Below are 19,035 nucleotides of genomic sequence, written 5' to 3'. Positions count from 1 at the left end.
CTTCAGAGTGCTTTCTATCCAAATCTACTAATAATATGCATATCCTAGCTTCTGAGTTTGAGTAGGAGGCAGTTTAATATGGCATGATTCATCCGAACGGAAATACTGCCCCCTACCAATATGAGGATATCAACATAATTTCCCCCCCTCATGATGCCATCTATTTTGTGAAGTGCACCATTCCCTCCTGCAGCAAAGCACTCCCACAACATGATGCTGCCACCCCTGTGCTTCAAGGTTGGGATGGTGTTCTTCGGCTTGCAAGCCTCCCCCTTTTTCCTCCAAACATAACGATGGTCATTATGGCCAAACAGTTCTATTTTTGTTCCATCAGACCAGAGGACATTTCTCCAAAAAGTGCAATCCTTGTCCCCATGTGCAGTTGCAAACTGTAGTCTGGCAGAACAAGATCCGGATCCTTAGCATTGAGAAAGAGGTTTCTGGAGGGGCGAGGGGTTTTGAAATAAGACACAGACTGGTGAGGAAACTTCAAACTTATTTCCCTATTCACTTTTCCTATTGTAAACAAGTGAAATAGATCAACGGTGCATGTGAAGGAGGCATACAAGGTAATGTGGATGGAGAAGGAAATGCAATGACCATCAGGGTGTACCCTTTCCATGCATACTAAATGTCTGCACTTTGTGACTTGACCTACATTGCAAACTCCTTGAATATGACCATAGCGCGTGATTTATAGCCTATATGGGGGTAGGTGGTGGGGGTGGGAGATTCTTATGACATTGCCAGCAATAAGATTTGAGTTATATATATTTTTAAAGACGAGGGCTGTAGCTCCTCCCCAAACTCGCCGTACTCAGTACCGGGTCCAAAACAACCGTTCAGAGTTGAAAAGGTTTTAACTCAAATGAACTCAACTGAAACTAAGTTGTTCAGCCTTTCTTAGTTTTCTTGGCTAACAGAAGATTTTGTGATGGCACTTTATGTTACGATATTGTTTGCACTGGTATTCACCTGAAATACATCACACACTATATGGAAATACATCACACGCTATATGGAAATACAATACATCACACGCTATATGGAAATACAATACATCACACTACAATGATTTAAACAAGTCCAATACATGAATATTCCTCATATTCTTCCATTACTGTCCTAGGCCTATTTCCAATTATGACACTTCTGTTTAGGATTTTCATCATAATTTTCATTTAAGGAACAGTGTATCTAAATGTTGAAAATTGTTTCATCAACATTGCGCTCCTCGTTGTTGAAAGAGACGGAACCATCTTCCTGGCCTGGAGGCACGCAATCGCCATCCCACTGATCGGCGCTCGGAATGGGTCCATATCTCACCATATGCTGCGTCATCGATCTCTCTAGAGTCCTGGTGATTAAACCTCTCACACATGGAATGAGACAACATTCACACAACACAAACACACTCATACAGGTGAAGCAGCCCATAATACAGTTCTTACAATACTTTTCCATTTCCCAAACATGGGCTGTGTTCTCAGGAATGTACGTGTAGCGCTGAACCTAATCATTCTACCTACACTGCCCTCTTCTGCTAATAACATATCGAGAGTCAGTCTATTTTACCAGGTCATGAGGGGGGTGGCGGATAATTGATCAGAGAACTCTTTACTGCATCCCCATTTTCATTCATGAATCTCTGTTGATTATAAAATATGTCATTAATCCCATCCACATTTTTATTTATTGTCAACCACCAAACTAATGTAGTGTTAAAGCCTTCATATATTGATTCATAGCTTTGTATTCATCTGGAACTTCCCTGAGGATGCCAATAGCATCCATCTAGACAAAGCTACTCCCATCCTGGTCAAACTCCTCCTGTGCCTACTTTAGCCTCCTATAACTGGCCTCTGATGACTAACTTGACTGGTTGGACCTATAACCCCAGGGCGCAAGTTCCTAACCACCCTTTGTGGTAATTTCCGTCGTATGCGTCCTTTGCTGGTACTAGCCCACCCTTCATCAGTTATAGGTGCTGTGAGGTTAAGAATGTTCTATTCCTCTCTCAAACCTAAGTCAGTCACATTACCAATTACTTTTCAGTCATTAAAATCATCTAAGTTCTCGGTGCCATTCTTGTATCTATAACACTGGTATTCATCCGGAATTTAGGTGAACCGAGGTGAGTTGGCTGAGTACTTCAATCTGGCCAACCCCAATTCCTGTACAGTTGTCTGCTTCCCAGGAAATTGTTTAATGTTTACCTTAAATTCTACATCTTGATCTTCTTCGATCCCTTATTCTGTATGTCACTCATCAGTGTATTATATAGTTTATCTTCTACTTCTTCTCAATGACAACGGTATCATATGATTTGTACCAGAAGGTGGTGGATCTGAATGTATCAGTCAGATTAGGACTATGATTGCAGCTCAGAGTCTCTACTCTTCCCAAAAACCGCCAACCCTCTCTGCCCTTAGTCTCTCTGCTAGGTACCACCCCATACTCACACCTCTAGGAGCACACACAGTGATGAACGGTCGGGATAGGAAATCTTCGTTAAGGAGGTAACCCCCGGACCCTGTTGGTACTCGGTTCTTCTCCTAACTCTGTGTGTGATCAACAGTGTTCATATGTGTACATACCTCCTTGCAGTGGGTAACGTGGACCAAGTGACTCTCTCAGCTTTTCTAATGGCAAAGGCAGTGGTTTAACAGAACCTGGTATGGGCCTTCCCAACGGGACTGCTTCCAGTTTCCTCAGGGACTGGATCCACACCCAGTCTCCTAGTTGGATTGAGTGAATCACCTTCTCCTGTATTCACCTGTTGGACACAAAATCTTGGACATACGGGTTTGGTTAACAAACAGTCTTCTATGTGCTCTGCTAGTATTCTTCAACTTCTATGTCTACCTGTTCTGGTATCTCTATTCTCCCTAACTCTGGCATTCTATAGGCTTTATCAGATTAGCTAAACTGTCATCCATCATTTAAAGAGATGGCTCCTAGTAAACCAACTCTAGGGATAATATCTTGACTTAATATTTTAGCTACCATAATCATGTCCACCAAGTAAGTGGGAACGCTTCTACTCTGTCATTCTTATCTGTTACTGTTAAACACCCCTTCTTCCCCTCAATTCGGAATATCTCAATAAGGTAAATTTCCAACTGTTGGAATGGATATCTTACAATTTTTTTTTTTTTTTAAAGTAATATCCTCTAGGCCATCACTCTTTCCTAACTACTCTACTATACTTCCCTCCCCTTGATACATTGCGTAGCCTATGTATCAATATTGCTGCGTATCCATACAATGTCTTTGGTAGGATAAGTAAATATCCTTATGTCAGACCTTCTCTTGTAGGATGCCCCCTTTCATTTTCCACATGTCCAATTCTCCCTGGGGCCTTCATCCTCGGCTATTCTGTAAAATTTCTCTGTCTAGTTTCTTATCGTCTTTAAGATTAATCTATGCTGCTTTGTATGGTTTTAAATGTCTATGTGCTTGTCTGTGTAAATAGTAACTTTTCTCTCCTTTCTTATTTCACCGGTTCTAGTCAATGCTACTATTTCGGCCTACTGTGCAGAATAGTGTCTGGGCAATGGTTCAGAGTCTAACACCTGAAACCAACTAAGCCCTTTTAGTTAGGGTAACAATTACTTTCAACAAAATGATCATATCTCCTCCTAGCGAATTTACCAAACATAAACTTAAAATCAAAACTAAAATACGTGCCTGCCAATGGAGCCGATAGTCTCTCCATGAATTAATATCCTAAAGCTAAGTGAACCAAATTCTCTTCCTATCTACTCCTGCTGGCCCCCCTTCTTTCTTCCTGCTACTCCCCAACCCTCAAGGTTACAGCAGTGCAGGGGAGGATCTCTCTGTCTGCCCTTCTATCTGTCTCCAGCTTTTTCTCATAACAGAAAGTATCAAATCTGGGTTGTTTCCAAATATTGACTAAATGTCTCATTGTCTCCTTGGTTGCACTCCTGAACTTTAGAAAAATCAACCTGTCTAGATATTGCATATCTACTTAAATTTATCTCAATAATCCTCAATACCCTCAATAATCCTGGATCACCTACAGATGTCATGTATCCCTGTCCTGTTGACATAAGTCTACCATTGTTAAACTTATTCACAACAAATATATTCATAAATCTCTTACAATGAATTCAACAACAGCTGACTTCCTAAGGGAAAATAAACGTATCTAGATCATGTAAAAAAATACCCCTGAATATGACACCAATATCTGTATCTCACTCCGCCATATTAGGTCTCACTTCACCCAAAGATATCAGACCCAAAGCCGTATTTAGGTACCGACTATCCCCCTATGGACTCTTAACCCTTTTACGTTATCAGGTTCTCACCATAAGACTTAGTTTAGTTTTATGCAGTGGCCACAGTTGCCCAGGGTCGATTTCGGACCCTGTCTCTCTTTCGAATTCGTATCTTTCTGAAGTTACAACTGATTCCTGTCTTCCATTCGCGCAGAATACTTGATTCCCTTTAAAACCGATTTTTCTCCACGCGAACTTCTGAAGCCAGGTCACCAGCTAGAACATTCATCGATTTCAGCGTCTAACACCCAGAGTACATTAAATCCTCTACTTACTCCCTCCTTTCACTCTCACATCAATCGCTTTTGCCTTACACTCTCAACAATCGCTCTTGCCTTACACTCACAACAATCGCTTTTGCCTTGCACTCTCAACAATCGTTTTCTCATCACTTGCCAACACCCAATTGTCTCCCCTTATTCCATCATGCAATGCAGACATACAGGTGTATTTCCCATTTCATCATACAATGCCGACATACAATGCAGACACACAGGTGTATCACTCATTTCACTATGCAATGCAGACCTATAGGTATATCACTCCCCCCTTATTTAATGTAATCATACAGGTGCTATTCCCCAAAACTATGAATAAAGTCTACTAACCTTATAATTTGCAGCTGAGGTTTTCAATGTTCGTTGAATTTCGTCACCACCTCTGTCGCGTACCAGTTTGCCACGGCCTGTAAAGAACCCACAGAAAAGGGCCAGGTCTTTGATTTACGGATTTTTCATCCGCCCGTGCCCGGTTTCGGTGTCTCCTTGGAACGACAGCGGCGGTTTGAAATCCGTCTCGAAGGACCAATTGTTAAATGAATTTTATATCTTTGATGATAATAATCAATAATCAATTCGCCTTGACTAATGCCCAAGGTTTGTAAGACAATGGGTTAAAATAATTAGGCAAGGACTCAGCTTTCTGCAAAAGGTATCTGTAGCTTTTATTCAGAGAACGTTCTGAGGTCAGGATAACAAAACAGTCATTATATAGTTCTTGCTTTCTTACGCACATGCATTTACACACACTGTTGGTGACCTGCTTCCCCCACAAACTTCTCACACTCTTTATCATCTCCCGAGCTCGCCTGTTCCTTTCCCTCAAGGTTAGAAATGCTTTGAAGCTTTTACTCCCAGGACCATCTGTCTCCTGGTGTCCCTCGTAATTGCATATACACATTTCTTTCCCTATCCCATGGTTCCTGGACTTTCCAGAACTAATCAAACTTATCTATCCCTACATTGATCATTACATTGATTATTCATTAACCATTCTGTATGACTAATAATTCATCATGGTTTATTGATTCATTTACCTTTATTAGATAATTCTCTTATCAATGACCCACCTTTTATAACCAACTAGCGCACCTTAATATCACAGATGGGTTTGCTGTGGCTGTTCCTCTCAAATTACTGCATTTGATTATTATTATTTTTTTATGATTTAAGCTTATTTAACTAGGCAAGTCAGTTAAGAACACATTCTTATTTACAATGTTATGTATTGCTCATCATTGTTGTCGGCTGTTGTTTACTTATTTATTTGTTGTCTCATCACATTATTTTACAAAAAAACCCGGAAACGTAGCTAATACATCAGTATTTATTGTTTCGACGGGTCTTTTTAGTGGTATGGGGTTCCAGTATGGCGTCGCTGGTCGCATTGATTGACAGATCATCCCTGAAGTTGTTTTATTACGTAAAAGTTCTTTCACATTATGACGTTGGCTGAGTTACCGTATAAAATGCGATAGCCTTATCTCTTTGGTAATCACTTGGTTAAGTTTTACGTGATGAGAACATAAGCTCCAGTCATAGACTTTAACCATGGAGGATAATAAGGATAATAAGGTAAGCCTATGAATGGTTAACAGAGAAGGCCTATGCAGTTGTGTAGGAACCGATGCACCGTCTTTTTTTAAAATGCAGCGTCAGGGACCACAGGGTATACAGGACATCCCGCAAGTAGTGGCAGCTGGGTGGCGGTGTGGGCCAACGTTAATGTTCCGCTCATATAATCATTTTAAATATTGTAAAAAAAAAGTATGCATTATAATAACCTATGGGACTTGTTATAAATAAAATATGATCCTTGCAAAGATAACAGCAGTAGGCTACATAATTTTACCTAAATTATTATACTAATAGGTGACTCCATAACGCATTAATTACGAATCTTGATATCAGGCAATAGGATCTATGTGTATTTATAGCGAAAACCTGTACTGTGTAGTCATTTTGTTAGTTATTTAGCAGTCTTATGGCTTGGCGATTGAAGCTGTTCAGGAACCTGTTGGTATAATTGTGTAATTACACCAAGCCCCCTCGTGCCTTATTGTGTAATTATAAACCAGGCAGTTTGGGTCCTGGATGCTTATTGGCTGAAACAGCATTTCAGCCATGTGTATATACGACAATATACCACGGTTATGATGCAAAAAGACTTGTTACTGTTCTATTTATGTTGGTAACCAGTTTTTATTAGCAATATGGCACCTCAGTGTTTGTGGTATATTGGCCATATACCACAGCTAAGGGCTGTATCCAAGCAGTTTTGCCTAAGAACAGCGCTTAGCCATAGTATATTGGCCACTATAAACTGGGTGGTTCGAGCCCTGAATGCTGATTGGCTGAAAGCTGTGGTATATCAGAGCGGATACCACGGGTATGACAAAACATTTATTTTTTACTCTTCTAATTAAGTTGGTAACCAGTTTATAATAACTCTGCGGTTGTGTCGTGCGTAAGAACAGCTCTTAGCTGTGGTATATTGGCCATATCCATGAGCATTTAAAAAATGGTCTAATTTGTTCCAATCAGAGTTTAAACGAAGATGATCCACATGATCATCAAAGTTTGGAAGGTCAAGTCCAGAAAATGAAGAAAGATATCCTGAGTTTAAACTATCCAGAAGATAGTGAAGTGAAGGATCCCCTGCCTCAGATCGAGCTGAAGGCTGTGACAAGGAGAAAAGTTAAGGTGAGACAATAGATTGAGGAGAGAAAGGGAAATCTGGGGTCTTACCTGTCCACACTCCAAACCTGTCCAATATGCCATACAACATGCTGTTGTGAGGTTGGAGGGTAAATTGTCCTTACAACAGACTTCCATAATAATATTCAATCACCAATCGTTTACCCTAGCTCTTCTCAAAGGCCTGTATAGCAACGGCAACATACAGTATGTCACTGACTGTATTGTCTTTTTAGACAAAGAGGAGGACCGGTGCCAACAGGTCCACAGTTGAACAGAGCACTGATACTGATGCAGCTGAGAGAGATTTTGTTGATAATCAGAATGATGAAGATGAGGAAGAGGTGAAGAAGGATCCCCTGCCTCAGATGGAGCAGGATGCCGTGAAGAGAAATAAAGTCAAGGTAAGGGAATAGATTGAGCAGAGATGTGGATATTTGAGATATCTTTCATGTCTATAACTTGACCCTACAGCATGTTGTTCTGAGGAAGGTAAATTGCCCATACAATACCCTTTTATCTCCTAATAGTAAATCTAGGGCTGACCCCATTTGGTCGACTGGTCGATTGTTTGGTCGATAGGCTATTGGTTGACTGGGATTTCTTAAGTCGAGCAGTCGCAAAAGTTTTTTTTTTCTTCATGGTGCACATGGACACCTGTCTGATTCGCGCCTGTCACAGTTGACTAATCCATTGCCGAGGCCACAGTGATGGCACAGTCCATCACGCTAAGACGTGATACTGAAATTGTATATGGTTATATTATGTACAAATAATGGTGCAACACTAATCAATCAAATATTATTTTATAACAAATGTGCTTTCTCCCGCGTTGGATACGGTCGCTGTCCGTGGTTCTGAAACATAATCTTCAGTGCGCCGTTGAATTGGGGCCCTTCCCTATGTTGGTATGTGCATAATAGCAAAGTTAACCAGCATATTGGGATTGAGAACAATGCTGCAGAGGCAGCAGCAGCAGCAGAGACGGGGAAACAGCCCTTGCCTTAGCCTAATTGTCTAAGAAGATTGAGGAGAGAAGAAAACACAACTTAATTAGGTCTATAATCAATAGCCTAATTGTTAAATGTGCCTGGCTTTGTAAATCATCCATATATATATTACCAGTCAAAAGGGTTTTTCTTTATTTTTACTATTTTCTACATTGTAGAATAGTAGTGAAGACATCAAAACTATGAAATAACACATATGGAATCATGTAGGTACCAAAAAAGTGTTAAACAAATCAAAATCTACTTTATATTTGAGATTCTTCAAAGTAGTCACTCTTTGCCTTGATGACAGCTTTGCACACTCTTGGCATTCTCTCAACCAGCCTCATGTGGTAGTCACCTGGGATGCATTTCATTAATTAACAGGTGTGCCTTGTTAAAAGTTAAGTAAAGGAAGTTCTTTCCTTCTTAATGCGTTTGAGCCAACCAGTTGTGTTGTGACAAGGTAGGGTTGGTATACAGAAGATAGCCCTATTTGGTAAAAGGCCAAGTCCATATTATGGCAAGAACAGCTCAAATAAGCAAAGAGAAACAACAGTCCGTCACTACTATAAGACATGAAGGTCAGTCAATCCGGAAAATGTCAAGAACTTTGAACGTTTCATCAAGTGCAAAAACCATCAAGTCGCAAAAACCATCAAGCGCTATGATGAAACTGGCTCTCATGAGGACCGCCACAGGAAAGGAAGACCCAGAGTTACCTCGGCTGCAGAGGATACGTTCATTAGAGTTAACTGCACCTCACATTGCAGCCTAAATAAATGCTTCACAGAGTTCAAGTAACAGACACATCTCAACATCAACTGTTCAGAGGAGACTGCGTGAATAAGGCCTTCATGGTCAAATTGCTGCGAAGAAAGCACTACTAAAGGACACCAATAAAAAGAAGAGACTTGCATGGGCCAAGAAACACGAGCAATGGACATTAGACCCGTGGAAATCTGTCCTTTGGTCTGATGAGTCCAAATCTGAGATTTTTGGTTCCAAGAATGTCTTTGTGAGAGTAGGTGAACAAATGATCTCCGCATATGTGGTTCCCACCATGAAGCATCGAGGAGGTGTGATGGTGTGGGGATGCTTTGCTGGTGACACTGTCTGTGATTTGTTTAGAATTCAAGGCACACTTAACCAGCATGGCTACCATAGTATCCTGCAGTGATACGCCATCGTATCTGGTTTGCGCTTAGTGGGACTATAATTTATTTTTCAACAGGACAATTACCCAACACACCTCTAGGCTGTGTAAGGGCTATTTGACCAAGAAGGCGAGTGATGGAGTGCTGCATCAGATGACCTGACATCCACAATCACCCAACCTCAACCCAATTGAGATGTTTTGGGATGAATTGGACCGTAGAGTGAAGGAAAAGCAGCCAACAAGTTCTCAGCATATGTGGGAAGTCCTTCAAGACTATTGGAAAAGCATTCCAGGTGAAGCTGGTTGAGAGAATTCCAAGAGTGTACAAAGCTGCTGTCAAGGCTTTGAAGAATCTCAAATATAAAATATAAAATATATTTTGATTTGTTTAACACTTTTTTAGTACCTACATGATTCCATATGTGTTATTTCATAGTTTTGATGTCTTCACTACTATTCTACAATGTAGAAAATAGTAAAAATAAAGAAAAAGCCTTGAATGAGTAGGTGTGTCCAAACTTTTGATATATATATACAGATATAAGACAGATATAGCTTCTGTTGCCTGTTTGAGTATTTGTTGAATAGCCTACTGATTCTGTGAGCACCAAGCCTCATGCACCGGCAAAATGTTGAATTAAGCAATTTCACAGATTTGGCTGTTTTTAATCTTTGCTATGCTGTAATAAAGGCTTTACAATTTTTTGGTCGTTAGAACAGACTGGTATTGCTTAGAATTTATTTAGTGTTGTTTACACTGTTCCAAATGGTCAGAAAAAACAATATTGTAATCTAACAGCAAATGTTTGGCACACATAATACTCTGTCAGCGCTTGCTCCTATACCCTCCTTGTTCTTGACCACCAGTAGTTTCCACAACTAAGTCAAATGTCTTCCACAGATCTGAATTTCCCTTTCCCTCCTAAGCAACCAGTAAACATTCACCCGTTTGGCGTTTATTTTTCACATCCTCCGCATCCATTTTGCTGTCGATATTACTGTGTTCGGAGTTTGTTATAACCAATTTATTGATTTGATTATGATAGGCTATAGGTCAGGCCCTAATTGTCACATGCATGCGATGCTTACATGTTTCACATAAAGAGAGCAAGGCTGAGGAAATAGGTAATGCTTTTTGTAAACAAGTTAGGGATTTCGGTAACAGAACTTTTCATTCAGAAACGAGGAAGAAACGAAATGGCTGAAATGATGTTGCATCTTCAGCATGGACAGCAGAATAAACACTTGTTGTTATGCGGTGCCTTTTCACTGCAGTAGGGAGGAGAGCGAGACAACGTGCGCCTGTCACACAGGCACTCGCTGTCATTTATTTTAATACAGTGTCACCATCGGGCTCTTTCTTGAGTCATTTGTGTGTCTTAATTATTTAATCAAACAGTGTGCTTAAAGCATCAGACAAGCTCAGTGCCTATGTAAGTGATTGTATTCAAACACATAGGGTGTGTCTGATATGGAAAAATACATTTTAACAGAACAGGATGACTCTCGGTCGACAAAGTTTTTTTTTGTCGGGGACAGCCCTACAATCAATCTTACCCTTGCTCTACTCAAAGGGCTGTATTGGAATGGCTTCATACAGTATCTACGTGTATATCATTGACTGTATTGTCTTTTTAGACCAAGAGGACCAAGAGAAACAAAGTGGAGCAGATCACTGATACAGATGCAGGTCATAAATGAAACTCTAATTTCACTGAATGTAATCCTTTTGCATGTAAATGTGATTTAGTATGGGCATCTATTGAGCAGAGGACTAATAGCAGAGTGCACATGTTATCCTTTCTTGGGTACTTAACTTCACAAAGTACACAAAGTTGGCTAACCTCAGAAGGTTATATGTTTTCTGACTTCTTTACCTTGGTGAATGCGGCTTTGGACACAGGTCCCTCTACATCTGTGGAATTCTCTAGGATGGCAATTCAGCGGACATTTCACCAGGGACAATCTAATGAAAAGATCCTAAGCGAGTGTGTCTCCAGGGCCTGTCAGACCAGGGCTCTTGACCTCCCGCCAATCAATCCGGATGCTTTCAACCCGATTATCATCCGGTTTCTGGAAAAACTTACTGAGGAGTATGTCCAAACTTCTATTGTAGTATTTGAATACAATGTCATCTGGAGGATTTTATAAATTGTATGTGTGTTGGTGTGCTTTTTGGTGCTAAAAACATCTAATTATCTCCTATAGGCAATGGAGGCAGTTAAGCATTGGCAGGATGGACCCTGTAAGTCCCTTAACCTTGAAAATTATTCATAGATATATTAATAGATGTTTCAAGAAAATTAGATACAAGCCATTTATCTGTCTACAGTATCATCCACATTATCACAAACAGTTACATTCAAAGAGCTTTTTAGTAGCCTACTGCTTTTCATGCTTTCCAATATATGCCACTTTCATGATTCTCATGAACATATGTGAGATTGTTGGTATCTCTTCGAGGAGCTTGGTTTCAGAGCCCGGCTATGAGTAATCTACTTACACTGTTTTCGGTCCTACAGGTGATGAGGGCACTGCTTGCAGAGATGTGCCTGGAGATTGTGCGGTTTGTATCTGAGGCCATCCTGGAGGTCATCATCCCTGCAATTTTCCGTTTTGTACGGATATACAGCCATGTGTCTCCAGTATCCGGCAAGTCTCTGACAGAATTAGAGACATATTCTAGCACAAACCTGAAGGTTCGCAAGAGTGGCAGCAGAAAATCCTCAAGGTCTTGCGCGGCCAAATCAAGCTCCTCTCGTAATGGGTATGTTCAGTCATTCCTAAAGAAACCGGTTTCACCTAACTATTCATAACCCATATTGTGAAAATATGTTTTGTTATCTGTATAACAGTTTACTCTTAATGACTGATTACTGAATTATGCATTAATGTGACTACAGTGTCTACTATCGAATATGGAATGCTGTATTGTTTGCTTTGTATTCTCAAAGGTCTCAGACAGTGTTGCCAAAGACTCAGGGAGATGGTGAGTCTATATCATCTGAGCCACTCAGTGACTTTTTTGGGATCACTGAGGACAGTCTCCTCACTAGTGTCCAGGATTCCTTCAAAGAGTCGCTGAACAATGTCCTCTGTATCCAAAGAGAGGGCCAGGTAGACACTCAAAGTCTATCCCGGGTTATTGTTGGAGAAGTGTCAAAGAAGGTCAATTCCATAATCTCTGTGGCCATTCAAACTCCAATCTCTGGGCGAATGTCCCCTGTCATTTTTGCCAGTGGTGGTGTCTCCAGCACCAAGGTGGTTGAGGAGATGGTGTCTGGCGTTTCCAACATACTTCAGATGTTCATTAATGGGCAGAGTGTTGAGCAGAGTGTTGTTTTCAGAGAGGATGGTGTTGAGGTGGATATGACACATTTAACAGGACAGGTCATGACAGCCCTCAGTGGCACTGTTTTGAACTTCAGCAATAAGGAGGAAAATGAACCCGACAAGAGGGAACTGCTTTGTGTTGTTGCTGACCATATGAAGATGCTTGAATCTTGTAAAAGTTCTGAGGAGATGCTAAAACAAGGAGAGAGCAACCTCAATATCAAAGGTGCCAAATCTAGTCTTCATCTGTCAACACAAAGTATGGACAGACTACTCACTGAGGAGTTTCAGACCAAGGCCACCGAATCGATCCGGGAGATCGTTAAAAGATTCAGGGGTTGTACATCATGTTGTTCTGGCACTACATCATCTAGTCCAATTCCTAGGATAGGTGAGATCGGAGACCTTATGATCGACCATGAGGCCTCTGAGTTGGTAAGTACCTTTGTTTCAGACATGGACAATCTTACCCAGGCTATCAGGGCATCCTGCTCTCCTGCACAGAGTGAGCAGATCCTTCTTGAAAACCATCAGAGTAAGATCTGGTCTTACACTGTTGGTTGTTACTACAACACGAAAAATACGCTGAAGAGGCTTTTTACCTGTCCAGAAAAAGGGTCTCTCTCAAGTACATTTGTGGAGAGCACAAAAGATTCTTTCACAATGGTTCCAACTTTGTACCTGGACGTCGGTCATTCCAGTAATGGTGAGGCTGACACATCGGACTCCATTTCTTGTAAACCACTTTTAATAACCCCCTCATCCATGAATGAACAAAAAGGACAAAGTGAGACCCCAAAACCTCTCTTGGCTCTCAAAAAGTATTTGCAAGACCAAGTCCTCCTTGACACCACAAAAGCGATTGCCAGCCAGGTTCTAGTCTTGTATAAGACTGAGGTGATGGAGAAGTTGTCATCTTCTGTTGGAGAGTGTGATTCTGAAGAGTCTCTGGAGGCCACTCTATTTGTGGATGGCATCATGTCTGACTTGAATGACTTCACCAGTTCTTGTTCTGCTTCACCATCTGAGTTGTTAGACAGTGAACAATGTCTCTCCGATCTCACTTTTCCACTTGGTCTGCAGGACAGCACCACCAACAGTGAATCTACCCAGAGTCTTCCAGTTATAAATATGAAGAAACTCTCCAGTGTGTCTTTCCAGACAAAGGCTAGAAAGGTAGTGAGTGAAGCTCTGAGATCTGTCAGCCCCTTTACAACCAGCTTACTGGGAGACTCTGAAGCATCTACATTACTGGACACTTTTGTAACAGATGTGGATACTATTGTTCAGTCCATGCAGACACATGAACCTGAAATTCTCAGAATTTCAAAAGGGAGCACCCTTTCTGCTGCTCGTATTATATATCATAGATTTCGACAAATGCTGAGGCGGTTTCTCACTCCCTGCCAAGACTCTGTAAAGGTCATCGATGGTGTTACACCAATACATGATGAGACTCTCAAACAGGCTTCCAGTGAAAGTTTAGATTCTCAGGTGACTTGTAATAGTGATTCTCTTGAAATCCAAGCGGACTTTCAAACCTGTACCAAGGAGGTCATTAGTCAGATCCTCACTGTGTATCATTCTGAGGAATCAATGGAGGAATGCCTCTCTAGCCTAAAAGGAGATACAGAAGACCTGTCCAAGTTTTTGGATGCCGTTGTTTCTCAGATTGACGTCCTTGCCGCCTCCAAATCATATTTATCTGTTGATGACTATGCTGTCAATACACAGGACAATTTGCATGGTGAGATCAACAATGATGAAGAGGAAGCATCCTCTAGAAGTCTTAAATCCACAGCCTTTGACAAACTATGTACTGAGGAGTTTCAAACTAAAGCCTCACATATGGCTGGTGGGATCCTTCAATCAGGGTTGATTGGCATTGTAAATGCCAGCCTTGATGGTAGAAGTGCAGACATTTGTGCAGAGTCCAGTAATGATGGTGACGATAGAGATGTCAAAATCCTTCAGAAGAGTGGAACTCCATCTTTATTCACCTCTTCTCTGCACACCAATTCTGCAGCATCCAACATCGTCATAAATATCACTAAAGACCTTAATAGCTTCACCCAGATGACTAAAATGTCTGATGCTTCAGTGTCTGGCCAGTTAGAGAGATCCCTGTCAGCTTCAACCCTTCCTGTCAGTGTTCACAATGGGGCCAATGTGAAAGGAAAGATAATTTGGCAAGGCACTGTTAACCTGTTCAACAATGTGTTCACCAAGGTCAAGGATTTTTTTGCACAGCAACAACCGGTCCTCCTAGACAATGTGGTTGAGGCCCCCAAACATGTCGAATCCGTATGCAGAACAGCTACTTCTACACAAATGACTTACAGTGAACATGAAGGCAGCCAGGCCAGCATGGTAAATTATTCCAAAGCCTTAATTAGTCAGACTCTGATGACAATCCAGAGGAGAGTGTCTATGTCAGAGAGGATGAGCACCTCAGAGAAAGGCCTCTTGACTCGTTCCATTGTGGGCTCCATGTTGGAGGATGTTGACATGGTGAGAACTGATGGACACGAGATACATCGGCCATCCTCCTCAAAGTCCTCCCTGTCCATCACCTCTGCCATGACCAGAGGGTCCCAGAGTGATTTTACAAATTCTCTTCCAGGCACTCCAGTCCCCAATGAGTGGCCTGTTGAAAGCTATTGTCCTATCATTAGGAGTTCGGTCATTGATATGAGTGACTCCTCAACTCATTCACAAGGGTCAACAAATTACACAAGGCAAACCATCTCTGCCATAGTTGACACTGTTATGGAGGTCATTCCAAGAGAAGATACAGAACACATAGCCACTGCAGATGATGTCACTTCTTTTACAAGAAGACTTGCGAGACTCAGCCCCAGGGATGGTCTTCAGAACTTCTCACATGAGCTCACTGACAAAGTTTATGAGCTCATAAAAAGTCACAACACCCCCCAGGCTCTTTTTGTGCCAGCTGGCAAGAGCGTGTCTGACTCTATTCTTTTGAAGCTGAAGACAGGATTGAATGCTTCTGAAGAATCCAGGGAGTTTCCATCTGACCTTGTGTACTCCTTTGCTAAGGAGTCAATAAAACGTCTGCTACAGCAGATTGTCCCCTGGCTTCCTCCACCATCACAAGGATCAGATTTCTGCCAAACTATCATCTCTGATGGTTCTCTGCAGGACACAAGTCGGCTTATCCCGAGCTGTTCTGCCATCTCCATTAGTTCCTCACAGGTTTACTCTGACACAAAGAGCCTTTTCACCAATATAATGGTCAATCAGGTCATGGATACCTGTTCTGTGGCCTCCAATTCATCAGAAGAATTATCAGAGTTGATGAACATAATCAATGGGTTGTCCCCAACTGATGCTGGAACACTTGACTTTGACAGACTGGCTCTTATGACCACTAGCCGTCAGTCTAGTGCCAAATCATTGCCTGGACCCTCTCTGTCTGGCAGCAGCACACACAACGGTGGAACTGTGGATATTCAAGTTTTAGGAGAGGTGGAATCCAAGATGGACAACAAAGATCTGGAGATGTCTAGTGTCTCTGTGCATCCATCAACTCCATCAGCCATGGACTCTGATACATATACATCATTTGACTCCACTAGCAATGACTACACCTCTTTGGTACTTTTACTGATTGTTAGATTGCTGTCAATGATCCCTACCCCTATCACATTACTGGAATCCTCTGACATTGGTGAAACATCAAGAGTTCTCACAAAGAGGATTCTGTCTGAGTTCTGTGGCACCTCAGGCCTTGAACCAACTCAAGCCTACCCCCAGAATCTGAAAATCAAAAAGATTTTCAAGGCTGTCTACAAGGGGCTTCTTCAAGAATTCGGGTCAGAGAAGATGCTCCAGGTTGCAATGAAGTCAACGGATTATGCATTTGACGATGCCCTGGTCAAATCATTAACTAGGGAACTACTAACTAAATGCAATGAGGCTAACTCTTCACCTCCCTCCATGACCCAGTTGCCATCACACAATGCACTTGGCAATGACGAGGTAGGTAATTCTAGTCTTCCAACAACTGGTAAAAAGGAAAAGAAGAGAGGAAGATTCAGCGCTCTCTGTGGACTCAACCTAAAGGTACATATGTCATCAAAATACAAATTATAAAGATTATTTTTATTAAATACGTACAGTATGATGGTAAACACTGATACCTTTTGTGTGGAATTTCTCCTACTGTACAAATGACTGTTTGTTACCCAGTGTACAAAGAAGGTCAACAAGAAGAACCACTGCACTCCAACACCTTCCCAGAACCAGACCCCTGCCGTCAGTGAAACAGGTAAGTCAATACACTCAAATGTGTACTGAACAAAAATATAAACGCAACATGCAACAATTTAAAAGATTTTACTGAGTTACAGTTCATATAAGGAAATCAGTCAATTGAAATACGTTCATTAGGCCCTTATCTATGGATATCACATGACTGCTACCTGCCGCCCTACATTTGTAAATTATGTAGAATATTACAATTTAAATAATAATAATGCAATACTAATTCTTCAGACTAACTAGGGTCAGTTAAAGAAAATGTTATGTTTACATTTTTTCCCCCCAGCAATTGTCAATGATCAAGACTCCTGCCAAACAGAGAGTGTATGCTCCACCAAGAAGAAACCAAGGAAGCGTTCGCTCATTTCCAGGATGTTTTCAGCTATAGGCAAAGCCTTGTCCAGCCCCTTTACTTCCTGCTATAAAAGGAAGACCACCTAATCTATATTTCAAAATAAATATTTTAAATAAACATAATTGCTCATGTTGAGTGTTTTTCATTATATATTATTGGATGATATAACGTGTAGAAGTTGTATAGTTGACTATATTACTTTTACATTTAAGATACATTAAAAAAAACATAAGAATAGTGTACACTTCTAGGTACAGTTGAAGTCTGATGTTTACATACACCTTAGCCAAATACAGTTAAACTCAGTTTTTCACAATTCCTGACATTTAATCCTAGTAAAAATTCCCTGTCTTAGGTTAGTTAGGATCACCACTTTATTTTAAGAATGTGAAATGTCAGAATAATAGTAGAGAGAGAGAGAATAGTAGAGAACAGCTCCAAAAATTACTAAAGAACAGGACGCAGCCCGGCAACCCTAATGCCTAAAACACACAGTGTAAATAGGAAAATGCAATATACCCCTACGTGCCCAAAAGGCATGACACACAAACAATCCCACACAAATCCCCAAACGAAACAGACAAATTAAATACCCCACTAATTGACTAACACAAAACAGGTGCAGACCTAAACAGACATAACCAAAAGACACAGAAACCTAGATCGGTGGCAGCTAGTAGGCCGGCGACGACGACCACCGAGCACCGCCCAACCGGGGAGAGGCGCCAACTTCTGTGGACGTGGTGACAAGAAAATGATTTATATCAGCTTTTATTTCTTTCATCACGTTCCCAGTGAGTCAGAAGTTTACATACACTCAATTAGTATTTGGTAGCTTTGCCTTTAAATTGTTTAACTTGGGTCAAATGTTTTGGGTAGCCTTCCACAAGCTTCTCACAATAAATTGACTGCATTTTGGCCCATTCCTCCTGACAGAGCTGGTGTAACTGAGTCAGGTTTGTAGGCCTCCTTGCTCGCACATGCTTTTTCAGTTCTGCCCACAGATTTTCTATAGGATTGAGGTCAGGGCTTTGTGATGGCCACTCCAATACCTTGACTTTGTTGTCCTTAAGTCATTTTGCCACAACTTTGAAAGTATGCTTGGGGTCATTGTCCATTTGGAATACCCACTTGTGACCAAGCTTTAACTTCCTGACTGATGTCTTGAGATGTTGCTTCAATTTTAAAAACTTCTTATGACAACCCGATCTCGTCACCGGGACTGAGTTTGACAATAGCCAGTGAAAAATCAGAGTGCCAGATTCAAAACCACAAATCTAATAATTTCAATTTCTCAAACATAGGACTATTTTACACCATTTTATAGATACACTTCTCCTGAATCGAACCACGTTGTCCGATTTCAAAAAGGCTTTACAGCGAAAGCAAAACATTAGATTATGTTAGGAGAGTACATAGACATAAATAACCACACAGCCATTTTCCAAGCAACTAGATGCATCACAAATACCCAAAACACAGCTAAATGAAGCACTAACCTTTGACGATCTTCATCAGATGACACTCCTAGGACATCATGTTACACAATACATGCATTTTATGTTCGATAAAGTTCATATTTATATCTAAAAACAGCATTTTACATTGGCGCATGACGTTCAGAAAATATTTTCCC

At 41.0% G+C, this 19,035-nt stretch overlaps 1 protein-coding gene across 3 annotated transcripts in view; it reads left to right on the top strand.

The window, feature by feature from the left end:
* The window catches only part of LOC115156114 (uncharacterized), a 108,200-nt gene extending 90,675 nt beyond the window's left edge, over positions 1-17,525 (top strand). For 2 of the 3 annotated variants that reach the window (XM_029703430.1, XM_029703429.1), the window contains 9 exons: positions 7,127-7,285; positions 7,516-7,683; positions 11,066-11,117; positions 11,331-11,520; positions 11,636-11,672; positions 11,950-12,194; positions 12,382-16,846; positions 16,973-17,051; positions 17,331-17,525. In XM_029703430.1, the coding sequence (XP_029559290.1) occupies positions 7,127-7,285; positions 7,516-7,683; positions 11,066-11,117; positions 11,331-11,520; positions 11,636-11,672; positions 11,950-12,194; positions 12,382-16,846; positions 16,973-17,051; positions 17,331-17,485 (5,550 nt within the window). In that variant the 3' untranslated portion in view covers positions 17,486-17,525. Of the gene's footprint in view, positions 1-5,580; positions 6,158-7,126; positions 7,286-7,515; positions 7,684-11,065; positions 11,118-11,330; positions 11,521-11,635; positions 11,673-11,949; positions 12,195-12,381; positions 16,847-16,972; positions 17,052-17,330 lie in introns of those variants that run through there. The other variant, XM_029703431.1, reaches the window with a different exon arrangement.
* Positions 17,526-19,035: the final 1,510 nt, after the last annotated feature.

This window comes from Salmo trutta, chromosome 20 (genome assembly GCF_901001165.1).
Source record: "Salmo trutta chromosome 20, fSalTru1.1, whole genome shotgun sequence".
Taxonomy (NCBI): Eukaryota; Metazoa; Chordata; class Actinopteri; order Salmoniformes; family Salmonidae; genus Salmo; species Salmo trutta.
This window is presented reverse-complemented; position numbering and strand designations above follow the sequence as displayed.